Genomic DNA, 12,444 nt, shown 5'->3' on the forward strand with positions numbered 1-12,444 from the left:
TTTTGTTGTTTAGCAAAACAAAGCATTTTCTTGGAAATTTTTTCTAGGTAGTCATTGGCATGTACCAGATTAGCAGATGTGGCACATGCGGGATGCTTGAAGATAGACAATGAATATGTAGCATATGCTGCATATGTGGGTGCTTGAAGCTGAATTGTGCCATGTGTGGCACATTTGAGGTGCTTGAAGTTGTACAATGGCACATGTGACACAAGATATGCATTGGCACATTTGACACATGTGGAATTTGAAGCTAGATGGTAGAACTTGTGCACATTGACACCATTGGCACATGTAGCATAGGAGGGATTGAAGATTAACAATGCCATATGTGACACATTGGAACATGTGGGGATGCTTTGCACATGTGTGGCGCCAAAGAAGATTAATGGTGGTACTTGTGGCACATAAGCACATGTGGAGTACAAGAGAAGATGGATGGTGGCACATGTGGGATGCTTTGCACATGTGGAGTGCAAGATAAGATAGTAGCACAAGTTGCACATTGGCACATATGTCATGGTGGCATGTGTGTGGCATAATAAAAGATGGGCAATGGCTCATTTGGTACATTGGCGCATGTGAAACCATTGAAGATGATGGTGGCGCATTTGAGCTTAAAAATTAAGAAACCCAATTTCCTTCCATGGTGGGAAAATGCCTTTAGGAGTGGAGGTAGGAAAATAAATTTGTTTATTTTTTGAAAAAGATAGAAAGTGGAAAAGATGTTCCCCACAAATTCTACAAAGGAAGGCTTAAACAAACAACAGAAAGTTAGTTTCATGGGAAACAATATTTCCTTTGCTTTCCTTTCCATGAATCCAAACAGACCCTTAATCTGACCCACCTGATGAGTGGACAAGCCTGTTTTTTTGGGGCTAAGGCATCAACACAAGGGTGATTCCCATATGGAAAGGTAGGATCTTGCACCTGTGAGCCATGCTAGCACATTTGGCAGCATGTAGCCTTATACACACATGCGGGCTTTGCAAACAGGATATGAACCAGCAAACATTTTGAGCAATCAAATAAGGTGAGGCAAGAAGGTTCAGCTTAGTATAACCCTGCTGACTCCTGGAACTCACTTGTACTAGTCGCAAATTAGATTAGGTGGGGAATGGACCAGCACATTGAATCCAAATTTTGAAGATAGATTTAACAATTAACATATTTGCAGTACCATCAGACCCTTGAAGGTGAAATAAGTTTAGCACACCCAACTGTTAACTACTGACATTTTCTAATCACATAATCTACTATATAGTAACCTTTCATCTTCTTCTTCTTTGGAAAGGCATTAGTAATCTTTTATATTAATCAACAACGGTAAATAGTGGTTCATGAATGCCAATATAGAGGCAAGAATAATTGATTCATCAAGAATATATCATTGATGAAATGGAGTGAGTCAGAATAGCAGGTAGGGTTCGTCATAGGGTTCAAGGATGAAATCATATTTTACACAAAGTAAACACAGTAATTCCTTCAAAGTTCCGCAAACTAATTCAACCATATGCAAGTAAATGTGTGGGGAACAGAAATGCATGGCAATGTTATACTGCTCTGGTTCTATTCTTCATCAAAGAATTGGTGGACCAGAGGTGAAAAAAGAAATAAAGCTATAAGACAAGATAACAAGAATTTCAAGGAAGCGATACATAGCCATTCTCTGAGAACTAGAAGTTTCACCTGCCTAAAATGCCATGTTCCTTTCAGAATCAGAGTTAACACAGCAAGTATAATGAAATTTGTGCTTCCTGCAGAGCAAAAAGAGATGTATTGAAGCCCCGGATTCAACAATTGGAAAACTGGATTCAATGCAACGAATTAAAACTCTAGGAGAAGAAAAATGATGCATGTACCTACTCAGAGTATGATGCATTCTCAGATGCTCTTTCAGGGTTGTTTGGATGCATGAACAAGTCATTTAAGCTAACACAAGAATGTCCATACCAACCTGGACTTGGACACTGATGAATGGACAGGGATGTGAGAAGAAAAATGACGCAGGTACCCACTCAAAGTATGATACATTCTTATATGCCCTTTTAGGGTTGTTTGGGTGCCTGAACAAATCACTTAAGTCAACACAGAGATGTCCATACAAACTTGGACATGGACGCCAATGCATGGACAAGGGTGCCTATACATGCTGTTGTTTTATATTTATATGACACCTCCTGAGCAGTCGGGATGTCAATAGGTTGTTTCCTAGAGTACACATACCGAGGCTAATTGAGATCACATCTTACCGTGTCAGGGTCTGGTGCTTATGACCCAGACCCAGACCCGTTCAGGTTTGGGTACCCATTGGATCTTCAGATATAGGCGTTGAGTTGGGTATTTGAGTTCAAGTTGGGTCTGAGTTAAATGCGAGCATTTACATAGTTGGGCCCACCTAATGGATGATTAGATTGCACATAAGTGTACCACTTTGACACATGCGTGGTATGTGGTGTGTAAATGGGCTATTTTACATGCATGTACCTTAGCAAACCTCATTCTGTTGCTAGAATAACTAACATATATTTAATATACATAATATTACTATTATAACTAACTAGCCCCAAATGATTTTAACCAGGCCAAAGTTGGTTGACACGAACCAAAGGTGAGAGCCAAACCCAACCCAATTCATTAAGGTCCAAAAATTGAACCCTGACACATTAAAACATGATCAAGTCCATCAGGTGACCTGTATGTTCAGTTACCCATTGACAGCCAACTAGACATCATTTTCCTAAAGAGTTGGCCACAAGAGCATATATTGAAGAGGTGATCCTATGGCACATGTGCCAACATGGCATGTGTGAGATTGGGGCCCAGAAGTCTGTGGGTCCTAAAAGTGAACTCTCTCTCCTGGAATTCGCACCATATGACATTGGATTGCATCTGTTTTGTCCCAGACAAGGCCATCCATTGGTAATTCATCCTTCAAAATTCAAATATTTAAGATTGTCCAATCAGCGAAACTTTCGGGCATCACCTATCCATTATGGGTTGGACAGTCCAGATCACTAGAATGACGTGCCAGTACATGACCTGTCCATTCTGTGTAGAGTTCGCACCAAGCTAGTGAGCCAATGGAAAACCCCAAAGCTGATATTTCCATATTTCACCCTTACAAGGCTCATTCTACACAATGATCTTTTTTGGAACTGCTTGTACCTATTCCAATAATGACCAAATTACCCCTGGGGATGTGGAACTAACAACATTACAGGTGAGGAAATAACAACTCCCATAAACAAACACTGCCTACCTAATCAAGCGAAAATCAAAATAATAATCCCCTAAATTAGGGCTTGGTAGCCTGCAAAGACCCATTAATCTCACATAAGAAAGTGTAACCAACACAAAAATCATAGAAATAATTACAAGAAAAGCTCATACATTGAAACTCAACGAGTAAAAGGAATAATTACAAGAAATTCAAGGAAGAAAGATAAAATTAGGGCAGAAGAAGAAGGAGAAAAGTGTCACCGGCGAAATCTGTGACCTTGTCGAATCTGAGAAGGGCTGTAATTACAAAGAACATGAACTGATACCCTACCTGTACAAACGAAGAATATGAGTAAAGGGAAAGAGAGAGAGAGGGAGAGGGAGAGAGAGAGAGAGAGAGAGAGCTTACAGTGACGAGAGCTGTAATGGCCAAGTAATGGGAGTCGAGAACGGCCACCATTGTCTTATCCGCTCGTCCGAAGCCGCGAATGGTCCGTTTTAAACCGCGGTGGAATTTTCGTTTAAAAGAAGGGACAATTGTGAAAACCTCCCCGCGTTTTCTGACAATTGTAAATAGCTCCCATACAGGCGGACGCGGATTTCCTGCCGACTTCTATGGCGGAAACGGATTGGCTACTGACCCTGCCACTAGCCATTGGCCAGTGGTTGGTGCTCTATAGGGCCCCACCTTGATGTATGTGTTTCATCCGTGCCGTCCAACCATTCTTGGAAGCGGATTGGCTAGTGTGCCACACACCAGCTATATAGCTGGTGTAGGTACGTGTCGTGCGAAGACGAGCACTGACGCTCCTGCGAGCTCCTATTTGTACAAACGATTCAAAGGAGATCAAAGTTATATGGGCCCCACAGTGATGTATTTATTATATCTACACCGCTCATCTATTTTTAGAGATCATTTTGGAACATTATCCAAAAATGAATCATATCCAAAAATCATCTGTACCACACCACAAATAGCAACGGAGATAATGATTTTCACTGTTAAACAATTCCTAAGGCGCACCATAACGTTTATTTTCCATCCAATCTGTCCATAAGGTCACAAAGACCTGAACGAAGAGGAAAAACAAATTTCATATTGATCCAAAATTTTTGTGACCCCAAAAATGGTTTCAATGGTAGACGTTCAATCCCACACTGCTTTTTGTAGTGTGGTTGACTTGATAGTCAGATCTGTATTAATTTTCGTCTCAAGCCTTAAGACGAGTTCGCTAAATGGATGGATGGTTTGGATATAACACATACATCATAATTAGATTCACAGAACTTGCTGACATCAACGCAGCAGCTATATAGCTGGTGTGAGGTACACCAGCCAATCCGCTTCCATGGGGCCGGAAGTGGATTGGCTAGTGTATCATACACCACCGACCTGGCTGGTGTGTTGACATCACCACGTTCTATAGGTCCCATCTTAAGGTATGAGTTATATCCAAACTGTTCGCCCAATTAACGAGCTCGCCTCAAAACTTGACCATAAAAATAAGACAGATCCAAAGATCAAGTGGACCACACTGCAAAAAGTAGTGTGAGATTGATCATCTACCATTGAAAACCTTCTGGGGGTCACTGAAATTTTGGATAACTGTGATGTTTGTTTTTCCTCCTCATCTATATATGTGTGACCTTATGAACATATTGGATGGGATATAAATGTTATGTTGGGCCTATGAATGTTTTAATGGTAAGAATCAGTGTCTCCCTTACTATTTATGGTGTGGTCCACTTAAGCTTTGGGTACGACTCATTTTTTAATCAAATACTAAAATAATATCACCAAAAGGATGAACGGTGTGGATATAATAAATACATCATTTTAGAGCTCATGTAACTTTGATCTTCTTTGAGCCGATGGTAGAATTCAGAGCTCAAGGAGAGTCAGCACTCGTCTTCGCACGACGCCCACCACACCAGCTAGGTTGGTGGTGTATGTTACACCAGCCATTCTGCTTCCGATGGGGCCACTGTGTTGTTTGCAAGAAATCCACCCCTTTTATCCGTTTTTCCAAATAATGGTAGAACATGTGATCAAAACTAATGCAAATTTAAAATTCAAGTGGGCCACACGACAAAGGATTGAATGTCTACCATTCAAACATGTGTGGGGCAATATAAGTAGGGGTGTACATCGAGTCGAACCGAGTCGAGCTGGCCTCAGCTTGACTCGGCTCGAACAGTGGCTGACCTTAGCTCGGACTTGGCTCGGCTCAGTCCTCGAGCCTAATTGGCCAACTCGGCTTGGTTCGATTAGCAGCTCGGGCCAAGTTCACCATTAAGGCATTTCCACAAACACTTGAACTACAACTTTAGAATCTCACTGTTTTACAAACAAAGGCAATGATTTTACAAGTATTTTCTCAAACACCTTCTAAGTAATCAAAAAAAAAAGAGAGAAAAAAGAGGTATTTGTTTCATGTACATACCTTCCTTGCCACCTTGCCACCAGACAAACCTTCCTTGCCACCAACCACATTTTGTTCAGTCATTTTATCAAACAATTGGTGAGCAACATCAGTGGCAAAGTAATCGAGTCACCGAACTAGTTCGATCCGAGTTCGATTCGAGCTAGATTTGAGCTGGATTTGATTCAATCCGAGTCGAGTCGAGCTAGGGCCTGCTTGAACTCAGCTCAAACTCATTCGAGCTCAAAAAAATAGCTTGAACTCAACTTCGAACCGAGTCGAATCAAGCTTTTTTCGAGTCGAGTCGAACGAGCTAACCGAGCTAGCTCAGTTCGTGTACACCCCTAGATAAAAGTTTTGAATTTGCTAATTTTTATATTTTATAATCATCTTCATAGAAATAACCTTACAAACAGTGTGGATAGTATATAAACATCGATGCTTATGAACAGTGGATAGTATATAAACATCCGAGGCAGATTGGCTAGTGTACCACACACTATCTATATAGCTGTTGTATGTAGGTGTCAGGCGAAGAGGAGCATCAGACGAGCACTGATGCTCCTCTTCGAGCTGTACAAACAGTTCAAATGAAATCAAAGTTGCATGGGCCTTCAGTGATGTATTTATCATATCTACACCATTCATCTATTTTTAGAGATCATTTTAGAGCATTATCACAAAAATGAATCATATCCACAATCATCTAGACCACACCATAAATAGCAGCGGAGATAATGATTTTCACCGTTAAACATTTCGTAGGGTCCACCATAATGTTTATTTTCCATCCAATCTGTTCATAAGGTCACAAAGACCTATATGAAGAGGAAAAACAAATTTCATATTGATCCAAGACTTCTGTGACCCAAAAAGGGTTTCAACGGTAGACGTTCAATCCCCGACTGCTTTTTACATTGTGGTCCACTTGATAGTTAGATCTATCTTATTTTTCATATCAAACCTTCGGACGAGCTCGCCAAATGAATGAACGGTTTGGATATAACACATACGTCATGATCAGACCCATAAAACTTGTTGACGTCAATACAGCCGCTTTTATAGTTGGTGTGAGGTACACCAGGTAATCTACTTCCATAAACTTCAGTGCTTATGAACAGTATGGATATTATATAAACAGCGTGGTGGAACCACCACCCGGAGGTCTCAACGGTAGGAATTTACTTGCACATGTTTCCCAATGTACGACCCTTAGTTTGCAAGTGGATTAGCTGGTATACCGCACACCACTGAGGCCAGATGATTAGGGTAAAAAAATATCAGAGTATATCATCAAATGTAATTGAGACCCAAATGAAGAGGAAAAAAAATAATATATCAATCTAAAACTTATGTGATCCCGGAAGGGTTTCAATGGTAGACATTCAATCCCCCACCACTTTTTGTAGTGTGGTTGACTTTATTTTTAGATACGTCTTATATTTAGGCTCAAACATTATGAGCTTGCCAAATCTGTAGTCAGCCCGGATATAACACATACCTTATTATGAGACCATGGAACTTGGTGACATCAACACACTAGGCGCATAGGTGGTGTGTGGTACACATAACCAGTCGGCTTCCCTTCCCTTGAGTTTTATTTGGGTCATTTACTAGTCATGTCCTAACAAGACCACACACCACTGACCTAGTTGGTGTGGGTACATGCCGTGGGAAGAAAAGCGATGATGCTCCTCGAGCTTAGAGTTGTAGGAACGGTTTAAAGGAGATTAAAGTTATGTGGCTCCCATAGTGATGTATTTATTATATCCACACCGTTCATCCATTTGGCAAGATCATTTTTTTAACATGATCCCAGAAATGAGTTAAATCCAAAGCTCAAGTAGACCACACCATAAATAGTAGTGGGATAATGGTTATCAGCATTAAAACATTCGTAAGGCCCACCATAATGTTTTCCATCCAATCATTTCATAAGGTCACACGGACCTTGATGAAGAGGAAAAACAAATATCATATTAATCCAAAACTTCTATGACTCGAGGAGGGTTTCAATGGTAGACATTCAAACCCTCACTATTTTTTGCGGTGCGGTCCACTTGATCTTGCGGTTTTTTTTTTTTTTTTTTGTTTTTTTTTTTCGGCTCTAGCCTTACAACAAGCATACCAAATGGATGGATGCTTTTGATATAACACATACCTCATGATGGGGCCCATAGAACTTGGTGACATCAACACACTAACCAGGCCAGTGACACCCTGATCCATAGCTCAAGTGGTAGACCGAGTGAAAGATACCTCGTTTCAACACTGAGGTCTTGGCATTGATCCCTGGTGGGGGTGGCTAACAGTGAAGTGTGAACTGACAGTGGGGTGTACTAACAAGCTAAAAAAAAAAAACCAGGTCAGCGTTGTGTGGCAATCTGCTTCTTTAAAAAAAAGAAGGATGGAAGGGTGATGCAGATTGCATCCAACCTTGGTCCTTTTCTAGCTAGGAACGGGCAGGAGATTTGAGTGGCCACTGTGATGTATGGGTTTTATCCACACTATCCATCTATTTTTACATATCATTTTAGGATGCAGGCCCAAAACTAAGGTAGATCTAAGACATAGGTGGACCACACATTGGGGATTAAACTCTTACCATTGAAAACATTTAGTGGCCACAAAAGTTTCGGATCAAGTTAATATTTGTGTTTTCTCTTCACCTAGGTCTATGTAACTTTATGAATAGGTTTGATGGCAAATAAACAACACAGTGGGCCTTAGAAAAGTTTCAACAGTGAGAATCATTATCACCACTGCTTCCTGTGGTGTGGTCCACTTGAGCCTTAGATCTGGCTAAATTTTGTTCCTATTCCATAAAATGCCTTGGAAAAATCGATTAATGGTGTGGATAAAACCCATACATCATGGTGGCCACTCAGAGCTCTTGCCCATTTCAGTTGGAGATGAGTGGGGGTAGGGCACAATCCACGTTTGCAGAAGTTCCTACCACCATAAGAAATTTGGCCTTTAGCCACAATTTTCTAGCCTCAATTCAAAAAAAATTAAGCTAAATATGGTTTTTAGCCTGGCTGTTAAGGAACTGAAGCTAAAAGTTTATTTTTCATATTGGTTACTAAGAAACTAAGGCTAAAAGTCCACTAGTTTGCCTTGGTTAGTGAGAAATCAAAGCTAAAAGACAATGATTTTGCTTCAATTGGTGAAGAATTGATACTAAAAGTATAGTATGTTGCCTCGGTTGGTAAGAAACTGTGTCTAAAAGTTCACTATTTTGCCTCGGTCAGTAAGAAATCAAAGTTAAAAGTTCACTTTATAGTCTCAGTTATTAGGAAACTAAGGCTAGAAGTTTACCATTTTACCTCGTTTGGTGAAAAACTGAGTCTAAAAGTGTCTAGATTTGCCTCAGTTGATAAAAAATTAAAGCTAAAAGTTTACTATTTTACCTCGGTTATTAAGAAACTGAGGTTAAAAGTTCAGTTTTTAGCCTCAATTATTAGAAAACCGATGCTGTAAGTCTACCATTTTACCTCGGTTGGTAAAAAACTAAGGTTAAAAGTCTACAATTTTGCCTCAATTAGTGAGAAATTAAAGCTAAAAGTTCACTATTTTGCTTTAGTTAGGAAGAAACCGAGGTTAAAAGTTCACTTTTTAGCCTCAATTATTAGGAAACTGAGGTTGGAAGTCTACCATTTTGCCTTGATTGGTGAAAAACTGAGGTTAAAAGTCTACAATTTTGCCTCGGTTTGTTAGAAACCGAGGCTAAAAGTAAAAGTTTACTATTTTGCTTCGGTTAGTAAGAAACCAAGGTTAAAAGTTTACTTTTTCAGCCTTAGTTATTAAGAAACCGAGGTTGAAAGTCTACCATTTTGCCTCGGTTGGTGAAAAACTAAGGCTAAAAGTCTACAATTTTACCCCAGTTGATGAGAAACAGGGGTTAAAAGTTTACTATTTTATCTTGGTTGGTAATGAACTGAGGCTAAAACTGTACCATTTTAACCTAGTTGGTGATGAACTGAGGCTAAAAGTGTATAATTTTGCCTCGGTTGGTGAGGAACTGAGGCTAAAAGTTCTCTATTTTGCCTCAATTTATAATAAATTGATGCTAAAAATTCATTGTTTTGCCTAGGCTCGAGCACACTTATTAAATTTCTCCAACCATTAGTTATATTTGATCATGAAAAACCTATGGCCCATAAATCATGTTAATTAAAATATTAGGTGGACCAATCCACGTGGAGTTGAAGGAAAAGCTTTAGTGGCGTACATTCAAAGTAGAAGCTTGGCCCATCCGTTGATTGAACCAGTTTGGGATTATTTAAAGAGAATGCTTTCTTCTTTTACCATCATGTCAAGTGTCCCAATTTCGTAGGTGTCCCGGGGATTGGGAAAATGATTGGCTACTCCCCTAGCCACTAGCCTGTGGCTGGTAGTCAGTGCTTTGTGGGCCCCACCATGACGTATGTGTTTCATCCATGCCGTTCATCCATTTTTACAGATCATTTTATGACTTCATCCCAGAAATGAAAGGGATATAAATATCAAGTGGCCCACACCACATGAAAACAATAGTGACTGGATACCCACCATTAAAATCCTCCCAAGGCCCATTGTACTGTTTATTTGACATCCAGTCAATTGATTAGGTCATATAGACATAGATGAAGGGATAAAACAAATATAACCTTGATCCAAAACTTTTATGGGCCCCAAAAAGTTTTTAATGGTCGATGTTCATTCAACACTATTTCCTGTAACGTGGTCCACTTGAGATTGGGATATATCTCCAATTTTTAATCTAATAGCCTAAAATGATATTAAAAAAAAATAGATGGACGGCATGGATGAAACACATACATCACGGTGGGGCCCACATAGCATCGACCACTAACCATTGGTCGGTGGTAGGCAGTCGACCCCGATTTCCTGCACAGGACGCAGATAGGCTGCTGAAACCGACCGAAGCTAGTGGACTACTGGAGTGATGTCGCCATGTTCTTTAGGCCCCACCATGATGTATGAGTTGTATCCACACTATCCATCCACTTGGAGAGATCATTTTAGGGCATGATACAGAGAATGAGGTAGGTCCAAAGTTTAAGTGGACTCACCATAGAAAATAGTGGAACTAGAGCTAGGCATCGGATTGAGTCGGATCGGATTGGGTCCAACCCGATTCGGTTCGAAATTTGCAGGGTCAAACCTGAACTCAATCCGATCCGATACCGAGTCCGGGCCATCTTACTCGATCCGATCCGATCTTCTGCTGGCCTGAACCGATTCGACTCCGACTCGGTCAGGAAAATCGAGTCGGATCGGATTGGACAAGGTTCGGATCGTTCATTTTTTTCAACATTGTGGAAATTATTATTCTCATTGTTTCCTATGGTGCGATCTACTTGATTATTGGATATATTTAAAATTTAGTATCAACCCCTAAATTGATATGGAAAAACCGATGGACGGTGTGGATAAACTAAAGAATTCAAGACGGGCCCCACATAGTTTACTCAGTAAGATAAAACCGTAAAGCTCATGCTAGCTACATTCGCGATATAATAAGACATTAGCTTTACTAAGCCACATGTGTACAAGTCAGAACGCATGCCCCAATAGCATTGCACATACGTGAAAAACCCAATCCACCCATCATGCAGACCAAACGGTGTAGATTTTACTGCCTGAAAGATGAAGGTGGTCCACTTAGTAGTTGTGCTAGATGTGTTAGAAACCTGGCCAATTTCTTTTACATATTTACATTTGTTCAGTTAATTGTGGCCCACCTGATTAGTGTTCCGATCCTATTCTACAAATAGGCAATCTACATGGTGGTACCCTTCTGATTTAATGGCTTGGATACTGCACATGTCTACCACATTGGCATATGTGGTGGGGCGTGCATTAACTTACCCACACACGCGTGAGGGCTTCTGCAAAGGTAAATCTCAAATAGCTTATTGGAGAAGCTTATGCCTGATATGACTTCCTGAAGAAGCTTCAAGTCCTCTATGTAGCTAACTAACACCAGCTATACAACTACTTTGGGTACGTGTCGCTCGAAGATGAGAGCTAGCTAACACCACTTATACAGCTGTTCTAGGTACATGTCGCTCGAAGACGAGCATTGACGCTCCTTGAGCTCTGAGTTGTACGAATAGTTCAAGGGAGATCAGAGTTACATGAGCCTTACAGTGATGTATTTATTATATCTACACCGTTCATCTATTTTCAGAGATCATTTTATAGCATTATCCAAAAAATGAATCAAATCCAAAGATCATCTGGACCACACGATAAAGAGAAGCAGAGATAATGATTTTCACCGTTAAAAAATTTGTAGGATCCACATACTAATATGAGATATAGGAAGGGGTAAACTTGTAATTTACCAGTTACTACACCCGGTGCGGTCCAGATTGAATCGGATTGGATCCAAACGGATCGGATTTCAGTTCGGTTCGGTCGGATTTGCTACGTACCCGAATTTGATTCGATTATCGTTCGGATCTGACCGATCCTACCCGAACCTAACCGATCCAGGCTATCGGTTTTGTTTGAATCGGGGCGGATCGGGTCGGATCCGCTAGATCGGGTCCATTTTGCCCACCTCTAAGTGGAACCATGACGTCCACCATGGAAACCTTTTAGGACCACTGATATTTATTCGAGATCCAACCTGTTTATAAGTTAACACAAACACGGAATAAGGGAAAAAACAAATATCAACTTGATCGAAAATTTCCGTGGCCCAAATAAGTTTTTAATGGTAGGCGTTCAATCCCCACTGTTTTCTATGGTGGGGTCCATTCGAGCCTTGGATTTCCCTCATTTATTG

At 40.4% G+C, this 12,444-nt stretch overlaps 1 protein-coding gene across 3 annotated transcripts in view; it reads right to left on the reverse strand.

Annotated features, from left to right (window-relative positions):
* The window catches only part of LOC131228190 (uncharacterized), a 47,462-nt gene extending 43,681 nt beyond the window's left edge, over positions 1-3,781 (reverse strand). For 2 of the 3 annotated variants that reach the window (XM_058224055.1, XM_058224054.1), the window contains exons 1-3: positions 3,632-3,781; positions 3,484-3,553; positions 1,690-1,757 (exon numbers count right to left, since the gene is read on the reverse strand). In XM_058224055.1, coding sequence (XP_058080038.1) covers positions 1,690-1,757; positions 3,484-3,553; positions 3,632-3,682 — 189 coding nt within the window. In that variant the 5' untranslated portion in view covers positions 3,683-3,781. Of the gene's footprint in view, positions 1-1,689; positions 1,758-3,483; positions 3,554-3,631 lie in introns of those variants that run through there. The other variant, XM_058224056.1, reaches the window with a different exon arrangement.
* Positions 3,782-12,444: the final 8,663 nt, after the last annotated feature.

The sequence above is a fragment of the Magnolia sinica genome, chromosome 15 (genome assembly GCF_029962835.1).
Source record: "Magnolia sinica isolate HGM2019 chromosome 15, MsV1, whole genome shotgun sequence".
NCBI lineage: Eukaryota > Viridiplantae > Streptophyta > Magnoliopsida > Magnoliales > Magnoliaceae > Magnolia > Magnolia sinica.